Source organism: Cavia porcellus, unplaced genomic scaffold, assembly GCF_034190915.1.
Source record: "Cavia porcellus strain 051 isolate PalLab524CR breed Dunkin Hartley unplaced genomic scaffold, mCavPor4.1 scaffold_29, whole genome shotgun sequence".
In the NCBI taxonomy this organism is placed as follows: Eukaryota; Metazoa; Chordata; class Mammalia; order Rodentia; family Caviidae; genus Cavia; species Cavia porcellus.
In genome coordinates this window covers 12,934,895-12,951,908 of record NW_026947512.1, presented here as the reverse complement: position 1 = coordinate 12,951,908, position 17,014 = coordinate 12,934,895, and the positions used below count along the sequence as shown (strand labels likewise).

The 17,014-nt window shown below is 36.0% G+C and overlaps 1 protein-coding gene across 1 annotated transcript in view; it reads left to right on the top strand.

Annotated features, from left to right (window-relative positions):
• CUNH1orf105 (chromosome unknown C1orf105 homolog) overlaps positions 1-12,577 on the top strand; it is a 29,929-nt gene extending 17,352 nt beyond the window's left edge. The window contains exons 5-7 of the mRNA XM_063240289.1: positions 6,904-6,968; positions 9,250-9,314; positions 12,114-12,577. Coding sequence (XP_063096359.1) covers positions 6,904-6,968; positions 9,250-9,314; positions 12,114-12,259 — 276 coding nt within the window. The 3' untranslated portion in view covers positions 12,260-12,577. The remainder of the gene's footprint in view (positions 1-6,903; positions 6,969-9,249; positions 9,315-12,113) is intronic.
• Positions 12,578-17,014: the final 4,437 nt, after the last annotated feature.

Below are 17,014 nucleotides of genomic sequence, written 5' to 3'. Positions count from 1 at the left end.
TTGCAATGTGGGAGTATAAAAGAGAAAACTTTTAAAAATAACAAGGAAACAAGTAACAATACAAAGGCTAGAAGATGACAAAAGGATCTATAACTTGAGAATAAAGAATGTGAATGAAGAAGCAGGGGTGCAAAGGAACTACAAAGGTTATTCACAGAAACAATTAAGGAAAACTTCCCAAACATAGGAAAAGGAAATGATATTCTGATACATGAAGCATGCAGAACTCCAGCCACCTATAGCCAAAACAGAGCTACACCCAGGCATATAATAATCAGGATCCCACAAATTCAATATAAGAACAGAATATTAAAAGCTGTTAGAGACAAGAAACAGATAACCTGTAGAGGAAGGCCCATCAGAATAATGGCAGACTTCTCGACACAACTATCAAGTCAAGAAGAGCCTGGAGTGAAATATTCCAAGCCCTGAAAGAAAAAAACCTCCATTCAAGATTGATATACCCTAATAAACTGTCTCCAGAAATTAATGGAGAAACAAGATGTTTCCAAGACGAAGAGGAACTTGGGAAATTTGCAACCACCAATCCAACTCTACAGAGAATACTGCAGGGCATTCTAGAGAGAGAGAAAAGTACTAGGATTCCAGGAACAGTGGCAGAGAGGCCTCAGTCAATGGAGCAGAAAACAGAATGCATAAGATAAGCTGACAACTGATGGCAAAAAAAGAGCATAACAGAAATGAGGCAGAGAAGATTTTATTCAAAACTGGTGTGATAGTGTCAAGTCTGAGAGTATAGGCAACTGCACTGAAGATGACAAGATTCTATGATACACATTCTGGTTTGATAACTGCTGGTTTTTAAAGTTCTATACTATATACAAAGTTGTGTTTTTATTAATACTGTTATGTATTGATATACTCAATTATATTATGTCTGATGATATAGCCATTTCTATTGGAGATAACAAGAGACAACACAGGAACCATGGTAGAACTCTTTGTACAATGGTCATATATGTTTATTTTGTTGCATGTGTTTTATAGGAATATGTTTTGTTTTGTCTTGCTTTGTTTTGTTTCTCCCTCTAATACAGAAAGGATAGAAATACATGTTAAGACTCATGCATGTGTAGAATCTATAAACAGTTTATGAGAAATGATCTTATGACACATGATGAAATAAATACTTTGAAGAAAAAGAGACACTAAAATACCCAGTGCTGATCCTGGAGTATCATAATGTGAAACCCAGCAATAGTATTATTCTTTGTTCAGAGTGATATTAGCCTGCTTGGGTTTATTCAATCTCAACATAATTGAAGATATGTATTACTGCATATATGTTTAAGTGTATAGGATTGATAACCATATTTCTAATTTTTGTTGGATAGTTGAACAGAACTGGTTGCAGTCTCACTGTTTGAATCCCCACTTTATATGCTCCACTTTAGTATCTTGAATAACTATTTGTAAGAAGACAATCTGTAATCATCAACTAGTGATTTCTTACTGTTTATTTTTTTCTTTGAAATTATGTATTATTTCTACCCGTTTTCTGTTTTGTTTAGTCTTTCTTTAAATTAAATTTAAAAAAAAAAGACACTATAGTACCCAGTGCTGATCATGGAGTGTCATGATGTAAAATCCAGCAATATTATTATTCTTTGTTCAGAATGATTTTAACCTGCTTTAGTTTGTTTAATCTAAATATAAATGAGGATATGGATAACTGCATGTATGTTTAAGTGTATAGAATTGACAACCATGTTACTAAGTTTTTGTTGCACAGTTGAACAGAACTGTTTGCAGTCTTGCTGTTTGAATTCCCACTTTACATGTTCCATTTTTGTATCTTGAACAACTATTTGTAAAATGACAATTATGTAAATATCAACTAGTGATTTCTTACTGGTTTTTTGTCTGAATGTATGTATTGTTTCTACCTATTTTCTGTTTTGCTTAGTCTTTCTATAAATAAAATTTTAAAAAAAGAAAAGAGAAATATCAACTTTAAACCAAGACAATGGATATGCAAATAGAATTAGATATAGGGAAGGAGACATTAGAATTGATAACACTAGAAATACAAAGCATAGCTAGAAAATATTATAAACAACTATGCACTAACAATTTGAAAAATTAGAAAAAATTGGATAAATTTCTGATTAAGAATAAAATACCAAAATTGAACCATGAAGACTTAGGTTATCTAAACAGGCTAGTAACTAGTAATGAGATTGAATCAATAATGAAAAGGCTTCAACTAAGAAAATCCAGGACTGCAAGGCTTTGCTGCTAGACTCTATTGATCTTTTAAGGAAGAACTAGTATTTGTATTTTCAAAATATTCCAAATCCTCGACTGGAGGGATTTCTTCCAAACTTATTCTGTGAGACCCACACTTTTTGAAACCAGACAAACTAGGAGTTATTATCTCTAGTTAATATAGATGCAAAAATTTTCCACAAAATACTAGAAATCCAAATCCAAGAGTAAATCATGATCACACAGGATTTATCCTGGAGTTACAGGATGGGTCAACATATGGAAGTCAAAAAATGTAATATATTACATCAACAAAATGAAAATAAAAATCATATTATTTCAATGCAGTATACATAGAAAAGGCATTTGATAAAATTCAATATTCTTTTAAGATAGAAATCCCTGATTGAAATAGATATAGAAAGAATATACCTCAACACAAAGGCTGCATTTCAGAAACTCGCAACCAACATCATTATGAATGGCAAAGGCTGCAAGTTTTTCTTCTAAAAGAAAAGGATGTCCACTGTCACTACTTTATTTCAAAAAAATGCTGGCAGTCTTAGCTAAAAAAATTAGGCAAACTAAAGAAATAAAAGGCATACAAATGTGAAGAAAGGAAGTCAATTTATCCCTGTTTACATATGATACAATTCTGTCACTGTAAAACCTAAGGTTTACACCAAAAGACTATTGAAATAACAAACTGATTCAGTAAAACCAGGATACAAAATTAGCATATAAAAATCAGAAGCATTTTATATGTTAATAATAAGAGTGCTGAAGAACAAATCATGAAAGGAATACTATATTCACTATCCAAAAAACCTAAAAATAAATTTAACCAAGCACATGAACTTCATTATAGAAGTTTACAAAACTCCAATGAAAAATTTAAAGGTGACACGTGCAAAAATAGAAGCATCTCCTCTGGTCATGGATTGGAATAAATATTGTTAAAATGTCCATACTACACAGAGATATCTACAGATTCAACCTAATACCAATCAAAATACTAATGACATTCTTTACAGAACTAGAAAAAATTCTAAAATATATCCATAAGTAAGCAGAAAAGGCCCAAAATAGCCAAATCAATCTTCAATAGAAACAAACAGTCTGAATGAAGGTGTATCCCACTATCTGACTTCAAAATATACCACAAAACTCTAGTAATCAAAACAATGAAGTATTGACATAAAAATAGATACATAGACAACAGAACAGAATAGAGTGCCCTATGCATTTACAGTTAATTAATTCTTGTAAAAGATGCCAAAATCGTGCACTGCAGAAAACACTATCTAGGATATATAAAGAACTGAAAAACAACAAGCCCCCAAATTCAAAGATTCAATCCAAAAATGGACATCTGAGATTAATACACACTTCTCAGATCAAGAAATACAAATGGCAAATAAATATATGAAAAAATGTTCAACATCATTGGTCATTCAAGAAATGCAAAACTGAGGTATCATCTCCAGAAAGAATGGCTAACATCAAGAAATCAATAATAAATGCTGGCAAGGCTATGGGGGGAAAGGAACCCTTCTCCATCATTGTTGGGAGTGTAGACTGGTACAACCACTGAGGAAGTCAATATGGAGATTCCACCAAAAACTAGGATTAGAGGTTCCATTTGACCCAGCTATTCCCATTCTAGGTGTTTTCCTGGAAGAACTGAAAACATCATACCACAGTGACATATGTTCACCCATGTTTATAGCTGTACAATTTGCAATAGCCAGATCTTGGAAACAACCCAAATGCCCATCAATGAAGGAATGGATAAAAGCATATGGTATTTTTATACAATGGAGTGTTATCCAATCATAAAGAATGATAAACTCAAGACTTTTGAAGGTAAATGGATGCAACTAGGAACCATACTCATAAATGAAATAAATCAGAGTTGTATGTGCAAACACAATATTGTCTCACTAGTGTAAAAAACTAAAAGAGTAAATAAGATCCAAAAATTACAGTAGATATAACAGAAGGGAAAGGGACTGGTCAAAGGGAAATTATATTGTTTGATCAAACTTGCATGCCTATATCTGGTAGCATGAACATTACTTGTTAAATTTCTACATCTTGTTTTCAAATACTGTATCACCATTTTTGTGTTGTTGACATCATCATTTTGCTTTTTTATTGTTTTTGGTTTGTTTGCCTCTTGGTTTTTGCTTTTTTCTCTTTAGAATAAAAATATCCTTATGAAAGTATAATTGCTCCTTTTGCCTTAGAGTCCAAAAGTTAGTAATAGTTAGAACTATTTTCAAAATTTAAAAAAATGATTACAACTTTTCCTTCTGCTTGAAAATACCAGCCATTTGTATGAAGCAATGGAGCTGAGTAAGGTTACAACATTGCTGTTACTATGCACTAGAAAAAAATGTGAAGTGAGCTCAATATATTAGACATCTTGGACTTGTTAAACTTGGTTTTTATTCTCATCACTATTTCAGGTCGGTGGTGTTTATTATTCTCTTTTAAAACTGTACTTGCAGTTATACGTGTTTGATCAATAAAAAGAGGAAAAGGACTTAGGAGTCGCTGAGGTAGCTTCCTTGGCAGTCATGAGCTTTCAAGCTTTTGGGTCAATGACAGAGAAATAAGAAAAACATGAGGAAATAGGAAGTCCCCTAGATTGTCAACAGTGTACAAGTAAGGAAGGAAAAAAATCATTCCTAAAAGTAAAAGTTAATGGTGAAACGCACCCCAGGAAACTTTGAGAAGACCTGCACTGACTGACATTTTGATACGTAGCTCGTGCTGGTCCCGGCACTTTGCGCCTGCGCACTGAAGCAGTGTTATCTGTTTGCTCCCTTGGAACATCCCCTTTCTAACCGCTACTCCTCTCCAGCATTGTCTCCAGTTAGCAATGATGCTGAGAAACCTGGTTAATCAGGTGCAGAAAATTGTAAATTGACTTCTGTCTCTCATCCTATATAAAAATAAACTCAGAGTAGATCAAAGATTTAAGTGTGAGACATGAAACTATTAGGAAGAAACATAGGGAAGATACTACAAGATATCTGTATAGGCAGTGATTTTCTTGGATAAGAGCCCAAATACACAGAAAACCAAACCAAGAATAGATGAATGGTATTGTATTAAACTAAGAAACTTCTGTACAGGAAAGGAAACAAACAACAGAATAAGGAGATAACCCACAAGAGAGAAACTTTTTGTAAACTATTCATTTGACAAGGGGTAAAGATCTGGAACATGTCAGTTACTTTTAAAACTTCACTAACAGTAGTATGTAAGATACCCCATACTACATAAAGGAAAACAGTATGTGTTAATAAGAATGTTTTTAACGTTCAAGGAAAGGAAAATATTCTCCTGATTTGATCATCATATGCTATACAAATGTATTGAGTTATGACCCTGTATCTATAAATGTATACAATATTTTAAAAAGTTAATAAAGGAGAGGAAATAACAAGAACAAGCATCCACCACAATATACTTTTTCTCAGAAATAAAGTAATCATTGGCAACTATTTGGATGTATCCCCTGCAGCCCATTTTAGCTAGAATCAGAGGCATTGGAACAGGGATTTTACTATTCAGAATTTTCTGCATCTTTCCTCGAAGCAGAGCCCACTACAGGTGATATTTTGAAAAGGAACAAAGTCATGTCTCTTTTATATTCTCTCCCCTTTTATGCATCTAGGAACCTCCCTCAGGCTCTCAGTAAGCCTTTGCTGCTCCTGTTACCCATTCACCTTCCTTCCCTCCCCAACTCGTCCCTGGCAGAGTTAGGAAAACAATCTGACTTCATATAGCAGGTTATTGGAGTTTGTGTAGATTTGATATTCAGATTTTTGAAATTTTCAGAGGTCCTCTAGAGGTCCTTGATGCATTGTAATTTGCGATTTTATTTGTGTCATAAATTTAAGTCCCAAGTCACTTGGTACCAGTCACTCTGAGGAGGTCAGCTGAACACCCACACCTACATCTTTGTGATTATCATTTGTCAAGGGTACAATCATTTCTGAGAAATCTTGAAAAACAATGCTTCTTAATGAAATACACTTTCAACCTCTAGTGCTAGAAACAAATTTGAAAACTGCTGATTTACACTGCTTGTGGCCTATTTGAAGGGCACACTTGAAATTCTCAAGTGTGCTTCAAAGTGGGCTCATCTATTCACAAATTTATTTTTAAATGTCCTAAGTAGGAAGTTTGGGAGCTGGCAATACAAAAAGAGAGAGATGGCCTCTGTGATTGTGCGGCTGAAAGTCCATCAAGAAAGCCAGACATTAAGCAAGAAAATACAATAAAATGTTTAAGAGTCTCCAATAGAGAAAGCCCCGAGGACAGACGGTAGAGAACTGTGTCCCAAAGAGTAGTCCAAGAGCCAGTCATCTCTGTGAGAAAATCATGGGGACCCCAAGACCTGAAGAATATGTGGGGTGATCTAAACATGTTTCTAAAGCCTACTGATCTTGAGGTCTCTAACTTTAAAATAAAATAACCAGGGAAGAAAAATCATGCTGCCACATGATGCCAAAGTGATAGATACTCTCTATTTTTAAAATATGGTATAAAGACATACAGATTAATGTCAAATATAACTCGTTTGCTAGGGTGGTATATTATTTATTTAAATCAGAATGTCGTCATGGCCAGTGTTCTAAATGAGACTTTCTTTCTTAGCAGCCAAGAACTGTGACAATCCCAGATGATCATAAACTATCCTTTAAGAATTTTGTGAATCACAGGTAAGCTAAAGAAACAGGACTTAAACTCTGGCTAAACTTGCTTGGGGACACAGAGTCACAGATTAAGACAAGCAAGTAGGATGTTTAAGGAATGGACTTATTAGGTTTCATTTTCTCGTTAAACCAAAGAATCGGACTAAATAAAATTGTTTCAACTTCATTGAAACTATGGTAGAAAATAAAATCTTGTATCTTAAAATAAACAATGTATGGGAAAAGATAGATTTGGAAAACTTAAGTGATGACACAATAATTCATAAAATAGATAAGATCACACATTTATCTTGACTCCAAGATACCCTGTTACTTTTTGTAACTAAAATTTCTTTTATTTGTTTCTTCAGTTGTCATTGCTTGCTTTATTAACACCCGGTATGACAGAAATAAAATCAGTCAAAATTCATTAGCTGGCTTTTCAAAGGGGTTTTTCCCCTGTATTTAATTATCAGACACTAAAAAAGGATTTGACTTTTGCTTTATTAAAAACCCTGAACATGGACTCTGGATAAATCATCAGTGTATGTAACCTGCCTTGTCACAGATGACGGGAACATAGACCAAACAGTGATGTGATATAAGGCCAAAGTTTTTGCTCTGTATGCAGAAAGAAACAATGGGAGGGCAAAAATTGATATTTTAATAACCTTATCTTGCTCAGAAGTAGATGTTCTGATTCTTTTTATTACTTTAGCTTATTCCAAAGTCAGATGCTTTGAGACAATGTACCAAGCGTAGGTAACATCAGGAGGGAATACATAATTGGGCAGCACACATGCCACTACTGATGACATCTACCTATTTATACTCTATACTTTCAAAGAACTCTTACATGAGATCATGATAAAATTTCATTAAACACACTTTATGAACATTATGTACAAAACTAAACTACATAAAATCAAAGATTTCTGAGTAAAAGTTACTCTTTTGTAGATGGAAAATTTTGTCTTATTTTATTTATCTTGTAAGACTGGCACTTTAAAGAAAGTCTCATCCAAGAATCATTAGCTGGCTTTTATTTTAAATAATAGCTTTCATCTCTTTAAAACTAAGACTAAAAATTGAACTATTCTTAAAACCATGTCAGCACCAACCAAAAGCATTATTAGATTGGTCTTTTTTCTTTTTCTTTTTCTTTTCTTTCTTTCTTTTTTTCTTTCTTTCTTTCTTTCTTTTTCTTTCTTTCTTTCTTTCTTTCTCTTTCTCTTTCTCTCTTTCTCTTTCTTTCTCTTTTTCTTTGTGAAACTACTTCTATTTGAGACTTAAAACAAAGTGACCATAAGAAGAGGCCTTGTGCGGTTTGTGGCTCATAGAATCTGTCCTCCGTACTTTTTAAGTTTCACTACAAGTAGGCAGGTGGAATTGCCCCCACTGAAATAGTTGTCTGTTTGTTTTGTTTTTTAATGACTTTATTATGGCACTTGCAGGAATTAAAATAATGCATATTGGATGTAAGGAGTGAAGGAAAAAAGGATCAGGAAGGAAAAAAGATACAGGCATAGATATATTATTTGAATTATAGAACAGACAAATCTTACACTATGCAGTCTTGAAAATACTACCTGTTTGCCAGTATGGATAATAAAAGATTTTGCTTTGTGTTTTTCTCAGTCTCACTGAGTCCTCAAGTAGCAAATGAATAAAACAAACTTTAGATTAGCCATGTTTTTGGTAGCAAAGTAAAAATAATTTTGGGAGATCTTTGTGGACGAAGAAGAAAACATAAAATGAATTTAGAGCCTTTATTGGGCCCATCAAAGTTTACTGATTTGTCAGTCTTGAAAATTAAGCAATTTAGACCAATTAATCCAAAAAATGTTTTGGTCTCGTAGGCATTTTGGTTGAGGGTCACCTCCTTAGTTGTGACCATCAGCAAAAATAGAATGGGGTCAGAACATTTTCTCTAAAGTTGATAGATTCTAATCAAAACATTGTTTTTAAGGTTTTAAGGCCAGATTACTGACCTGAAAGAAGTACTGTTTTTTTCTAGAAATTGGAAAATTATTTTCTCAAATCTCCTATGTTCAAACCACACACGTTCTATAGTAGTATAAAAAATTTTTAATGTAGGTTTTATCAAGTCCTACCAATGCAAACATCACTAAGGAAAAAGACCTCGAGAATTAGTAGTCTTCTGCCCAGATAATCCACACTGCTGCACAGTGACCCAGTCATTGAACTCACAAGACCCTCTGTGTTTCAGAGTAGGCAAAGACACATTTCTTTTAGTCAAGCACTAGCCAATTGACTCATGTGGGGTTTTTTTGCTTCTTCCAATCAGAATGATGAGTCTTCATCAACCTAAAGCTAAGGCTATGCCTAAGCCTTCTGATGACATCCTAGCAGGTTTGTTTTCTGTTCAAGTACTTATGATGAGAGATATACCATCACTAGAATAGTACGATGGAATGTTTAATTCCTAAGATAATCTCTAAGTTTTCTGAATGAATTCCCATTTTGCATTAGTTTCTCTCATGCATTGCCTTTTCATGTGTGTGGATCCCTATGTCTCCTTCCTTTGAACCTCTCTTGCCATCATCTGTATGATGTGTTTTTCCAGGCTTTATCTCCCAGGCCAGATGGTTCTGACCAATAATTCACTTGCTGAAGGATTTCCATAGAGATGAGGCACAAACCAGATAAAAGTCCTTCACGGAGGGGCTGGGGATTTAGCTCAGTGGCATAAGCACCTGCCTTGAAAGCGCGCGGTCATCAGTTCGAAAAGTCCTTCACGGAGTCCTGAGTGTACTAGCCAAAGGGGAAAGGAAATTATATCACCACACCCCTGGAATGGCTTCACTGAGGCTGTGAACATTCACTAAAATAACCTGGGTTCCCTAAAATAACTGCTTTCTTCAAACAGTTCCACAATGATATTCTATAGAATACTGGTTCTTTCTTAATCTTCAGCATTGACTTAAATCACATCCTTTGGAGAAACCAACAATGGACCATTGAAGGTGGGAGTGGACCATTCTTTGGGCTGATCCAATGCAAAACCCTAGGTAGCCAAGACTATTTTGTCTTTTAATTTGCTCCCAAATGAACTGAAATCACATGAGATCTTTCTTTCATTAGATATATACAGTAAAGAAAGTCAAGATCATGTTATATGGGTATATACAGTAAAGAAAATCAAGATCATCTTATACAGATAAAGTCTAAGCTTTACTCTGGAAACTTGCAGAGGATTCAGAGAGAGAGTTGACACAGGAAAGCGTCTAGAATGGAAACTTGAGAATACATCAAGAGAATTGCAAAAGGGAGACTAGAGACTTAAGAAACAGCTGAGGCTTGGAGATATTCACTTCAGTATATATAGTGAAAGGCAATCCCTGAACATCACTTATGTATCCAAAAATATCAGCCGAGTTCGTTTAGCCAAAGTGGAATCTAAGAGCCTTCATGGAACAAAAGCTCCCCACTGCTTTTCTCTGATCTGTCACCACCTTCTTTTCTCAAAGCTAAGAGAACACTGAATAACAAACATGTGAATTTAGTTTCAGGGTTGTCTGTGACAGTTGCATGTTCATTCTGAATTCTTTTTGGAATTGGATATTTGAAACATACCATGCAAATAAATGAAACACAACACACACACACATACACTCCTTTCATTAAGAAAATTCATTTTCTTATCCCAGAGAATAATGTAACAAAATGCCTTTCACCAATTTATTAGCCCTGGATCTGTACTTCAATTAATAATACCAGGGCTGGACTCAGAGTACACAGGATTATCATGTTAGGTTTCTGAACATACTTTATTTTTGCACAGAGTTCACTCTAAGACAGCAATCTTGGAGGTGAAACTATAAGAATGGTTTCAGGACTGTCTAAGAGTTTAAGCTTGGTAGATCTCCTGCTAATTCTGGTTGTGACCTTTTTGAGCTGAGCTCTAATCTTGTGTATGATCTCTACAGTGGAAAAAATACTATTAGCAATGAGCCAGCCTATTAGCAAGGAGACTTGGATCCAAATGCTAGTCCTGCCATGTGGGTTTGGTCTCCACATTCCTAGTTATAAAATCAGAGTAGCATCTTATCCCACTAGAGAGCTAGGCTCTCAACACAAGTGATCTTTATCTTTGACCAAACCAGAAAACTTGTGAGCGCTATTCCAGCCCTTATGGTTTAGACAGCACAGACATGTCAACATGTACTGCAAGACGTGCTGCTTATTACTAAAACTGCCAACCACCAGTGCTGTGCTCCCTGTAAACAGTCAAGAGATATTAAGTGTTTGACACATCCCGGTAAACATTACTACAAATGATGAATTCATTCTGTTGATTATAGCAGTGACTTCTAACATTTTCTGGGTTCAGCTAAACCTTGTATCAGTAATTCTTAATATGAGCTAATTAAATAGAAAACTTATCTCTAAGTGACAGAGATTTCTTCTGGATTTATTTATCCTTGCCTTAAGCTAAGAGTTCCATAATAACTGCAGGCTCTTAGTCTTGGTATCATTGGTACTGATGTTACCCACCTAATTTACAGCCAGAAAGTTCAGGGCTCCAAAGCCCTTAGTTAGCCAGTGATTCCCAAGAGGAAGATGCTATTTCATGCATTGATCAACACTCCTTCAAGCAATGTGTCTCCTGGAAAAACTAAAAAGCAACTAAATTTTTATAAGTGAAATCATACTTGAAGAGGAGGTCAGAATGGTAAGGATTTTATAAAGAGTACTAAAATAAATTATTCACAACATGAAGGTTCCTTTTGAAATGCAAAATAGTTTCTATCCCTACTGTAGGGTTTTTTTTTTTTTTTTTTTTTTTTGGTAAGATCAAGTTGCTTTTTTTTCAAAGAACAGAACTCTGTATGTCCCTGAAAAGTCTGAGAATCTGCTTTTTCCTTTGACTAATATTACAAGTCCAGATATGTTTCATACTCGTTTTGAATTTAATCAGCAATAACTGCTTGCACTTGGGTTTTATTTCTAAATATTTTTTTTCTGGCCTCTTTGACAGGATGTATAAAATCTTAAAAATTTGGGGGGATCAGATGGCTTTATTATAAGACATTCTTCTGTGAATTTTGAACTTGTTTCAAAAGATTGAGAAAGTTTTGATGACTGAGTTTCATTAAGAACAGAGTCTAAGCAACCTTCATTCTTCCTCCTCCTCGCACTGTTCTCCAGAGAGTATTCACTACAGACTGCCTATTGTGGGTCCCAGGACAGCTGTCTTCCACGGACTGCTGTCAGACATCTACAAAACTCTTCAGGAGACTCAACTCTCTTCCTTGCCTGGAAAGAAACCACAGGGCACCACAGTGAAGCAGTGAGGGGTCAGACCTCCCATCTCTTGGCACTGATGTCCTCTCATCATTTCCTCTTAGCTCCAAAAAGATGACTCAGTTTGCCTTCCTAAGAGTTGCTGGTGTTGTAGCTCTTGTTACTTCCTCACTCATTTCTCCTAAAGTCAAAATATAATTTACATGATTGTAAGGATTGGTAGGTTTAAGTGAAACATGATGACTTACCTCTCATTTTATTTTCTTAAATTTTCATCTGTATTATAATAAATTTGATGTCCCTCTGTTTCTGAGATATGGATTTTAATGAAAGTTATCAGTACATCCTATTAAGAATAAAGGAGATGAAGAGAGATTGTGTTTCTGTCAGTTAACTGATACACGACAAAGATACAATACTGTGATGAAATAACTGGAAAATGGTAAGTGGTTAGTTGTTGCAGTCCTTGATCCCAGAAATTACACCTTGCCTTAGCCTCTTCCTTTCACTGCCCCTAGTGTGTTGTATGTATCAGTTGTTCAGCTGATCTTTGCTTCATCAAATCTATACCAAATCCATGCCAACTCTTTTACTGTTTGGTTACTCTGACTTTTATATATGCTTCTAGATCTATTCTGGTCCATCTCTTTGCAGTATCAGGGAGAAAAAAGAAAACTCCAGACTTGCAAAAATTATATTTATGAACATATATGCTCCTGTGCCCTGCTTCAAGAAGGGCCATTTCAAAAGGCCTCTTCTGCTCCAGAGAGCAGACTAAATAAATGCTGGACCAACAGGTGAGAATCAGCTCCTGCACTAACTGTACTTGCAGAACGAATTTCAGTAACCTCAAACAATGGCCTATGCTTAAACTGATTTCAATTCTTTCATAGAAGAAAATAAACAAACAAGAACATAACAACTTGCTTCACTGTCCTAAATCCTTGGTGTAGGCTATCATTCTTAGTTTTAGTTCAGTTGGAGTTCAAGAACTCTGAAAACAGTGCCTATGAGTTCTAATATCATTTTAGATAGATAGACATATCACAGATAATGTTCATTTGTTTTGTTTTTGTAATTGACTCACTGAAAGAATTTGGAGTACCTATACTCAGCATTTATAGAAATACATGACTCATTTACAGTTGCTTAGAGCTTTTAAAGTAATGTGAATATTATGTGGTTAGTGGCCAAAAATACTTCCTAAATTTCATTAATATGGCTTCATCTAGATACAAGGGTATTTCCAAAACCTAATAAAAAAGAACAATATCCTGGTGTTTGCTAATATCATGACAGAGTGTGCTATGGTTTGTACCTTAAATGTTTCCTACAGGCTGTATGTTAAAGGCTTAGCCACCAGCTTGTGGCATTGTGGGGAGATGGTAGAACCTTTCCGAGGTAGAAACGAGTGGGAGAAAGTTAGACCATGGAGTGGGAGCGCCCTTGCAGAGGATATTGGGACCACTGCCTCTACTTTCTTTCTCTCTGTTTGCTTCCTGACCACCACAAGGTAAGCAGCCTTCTCCACCATGCTTTCCGGCTACCATGATTTACTATCTCCTAACAGGTCCCAAAGCAACTGAACCAACTGTGGATTGAAACCTTGGAGATCATGAGCCAAACTAAACTTTTCCTCCATATAAGTTGTCTCAGGTATTTTGTGACAGTAATAAAAACTAACACAGAGGATGGTCTATATCAGTAGGGGTTATTTATTTATTTATTTTGTACCAGGGATTGAACTCATGACCTCATGCTTGCGAGGCAGGCACTTATGCCCTGAGCTAAATCTCCAGCCCTATGTCAGTAGTTTTTAAGTTTGGGGTTATAAGAACATTTTATACTCCTAAATATTGAGTGTCCTAAAGAACTTTTAAAAATTGATGTTGTATCTATTAATATTTACCATATTTGAAATTAAAATGGATAAATTTTGGAAACACATTAGCTGTCAGAATGACATTATCATGTAGCCTTTGGAAAATGCCACTCACTACATTTTGATGAGGAAAGTAACAAAGGCACTCACACACACACACACACACACACACACACACACACACACACACACTATAAGTTACAGACATCCCAGAAGGGTTTCAGCGATTCCCTGGGCTTCATGGACCACACTTAAGAATGTCTAGCTTACAGGATATACCGCTGCATTTCCAGCCTTCCGGGGATGGGAAGGTATCATGAAGCTTTCACTTGCACACAAGAGTAACCTTTAGTGAAGGGAATGGTAGGTTTTCAGAGTCTGATGCTCCTGAATTTTAGCATCGTTTATTCTCTTTGCTATCTCACAACTTCTATAATTCTTTTCTCAAATAATGTCCCAGTAAAAGGACAATGGGCTCACCAGTTGGCTTAATAAGAAGTCTAAGTTTCCATTGTGCTGTAAGGATCATTGATTCACTGTATCATCCCTCTTGGCCTAATCTTTTTTGTACTAAGTTGGACCATGTGATAATGTTGAACTTGACAGATTTTACCTACTTCATGTTCTTAAACTGCATCCAAAAATCTCCCCTAATGGGGTAGGGTAGTTTCTTCACTGTGAAAATATACTCATAATGTTATTCCTGGTTCAAGTTCACATATAATTGAAATGGATAATCTTGGGTAGATTTTTTTTTCAAGACAAATCCTCCTTTTTCCATTTTAAAAAAGTAGTAGAATAAAAGTCTACAGACTTGAGTCAGATGTATTTCTTTACCTTCATTCACTCCAACAGAGAATTAAAATGTTAACTGATATACATGATTCCTTTACTGCTGGAAGTGGACATTAATGAAGTATTTGAATAAGTCCATGCTGTAACTAAAAAAAGGAAAAACTCAATAGTTACATATACTCCTCAGTTTAATCTTGAGCAATCCAACAGACCTCTACCATCATATACCATGTGTTTTCCCTTGTCCCCGGCTATTATGGCTCAGGAAGGGTCTGTTAGGAGGTTGTTAGCTCCCTGGCCCCTTGATACTACACAGGTGCAGCTGCCCATCATGTTGAATATGTCTAGGGACTGCTTAACTCCACATATTCGAAGTATAAAAAGTCTTTTCTCCTAAATAATGGCGCCTGTAGAATGACTTATTTAGGTGCAGTTGTGCAGGTGGAGTAAGGCTTAGTGAGGAGAAGGACATTACCCAACAGATTTCCAAGAAGAGGAAGATTTTCATCAGTGGAAGATTTCTAGGAAGAAGAGGCATGGGCCTTCTTTCTGAAGATATATTTATAAACAAAATCCTTGGGAGTCACAGCTAAATTAGAAACTAGAAATGGGTGAAGCTAAACTAACCCCTAAAGAACACTGGGATAAGCACCCTATTTCAACCATGTTCCACTCAAGGGCATCTTAACTAGCATTTTACTGTGCCTGCTTCATACATCTGATGTGAAGTTTCTAAAAAAAAATGTAAAACTTAAGTGCCTGGCATGTACTTGAGAGACCATAGAATGAAGAAGAGTCCATGCCTAGTGTTATGGATTAAGAACTGGTGATCAGCTTAATGCCAGCTGGATTACATCAGCATGGCGCTGAGCATAGATGTCCCACCTGAGGAAAGTTTCCAGCATAAATAGAGACTTAGAGAAAGAAAAGCTTTGCATTGACGCATTGTGGGTTCTCCTATGAGTTGCTGTTGAGCCATTGGTTCTCCTGGAGAAGCTCTGGTCTTCACATAGAGTATTGCTTCCTAGCTCCGGAGGGGAAGACATGTGCCACTTGGTCTCCAGGATGAACTCATCACGCTGGCTTCCTGGCATGTATCTGACTGTTCTTGTCATTGTCAGAGCTCCGGGTCTCCCTGTCACTGAGGATGGTTGTGGTGCCTTTCAGACAGCCTTGGTCTTTGTTGTGTGACTTCTCAGCTCCAGCGTAGAACCCTCATCCCACCAGCACAGCTCCTTCACCCTGCTCACATGAACTTTCTGGCTTCAACTGCTGACCTTTGGGCCTTTCCAGCACAGACCTGTAAAGAGACTGGCATGAGTCCTTCTTGTTGGCTCTGGACTTCCAGTTGGATGCATGGGATGTATTGTCATGAGCTCTGGGTTTTCATGTGGGACTTTGCTGTGGGATTTAGGCCCTTGACTAAATATTCTATGTCTTTAGTGTTACAGATAGATTTCCTGCATTTTTTTGTGCTAACTCCTAGTGACCATTATAAAAATAATAATATAAACTCCATGTCCTGATTCTAGTTGTTCTCCACACAACCCCTGACTACAACACCTAGGCTAACAATAAATTGGAACTAGATCTCTGAATTTGGGTCTGTGAAGCCTCAAGGAGTTTTTTTTGCATTTAGCTAAGTTATTATTTCATTTGAAAGATAGAGACAGAGACAGAGACAGACAGAGAACTAGGCATAAGTTACAAACTGAACACTCAGGTTGCAGCAATAACACTTTACATATCACCAACAGTCCAACTCACTGCACAAGAACAGTGAAGCAATTGTGTGACCTTTTCAGGAAAGGTGGTCAGAAAGGAGATAGCCATATTTACCCACACAGGATGTTATATCTTGTTCTTTGCAGTCTTTGGCAAGACATTTAACCGTCTGGCCAGTGAGGTGAGAAAAGTGAGCACAGACCGGTGCCTGCTGCTTCAAGGAAAAATTATTCCCAAACCTCTTGATATCATCTTCAACTTAGTCCCATATATAGTGATCAACCTGAAGGAATGTCACATAGACAGAAAACCAAAAAATGTGCGCTTCCTAGATTCTCACCAACGCATGGAATGGAGTACTTGGAGGACAAAAATTGGCAGAAAGAGAAATTTGCAAAGTATA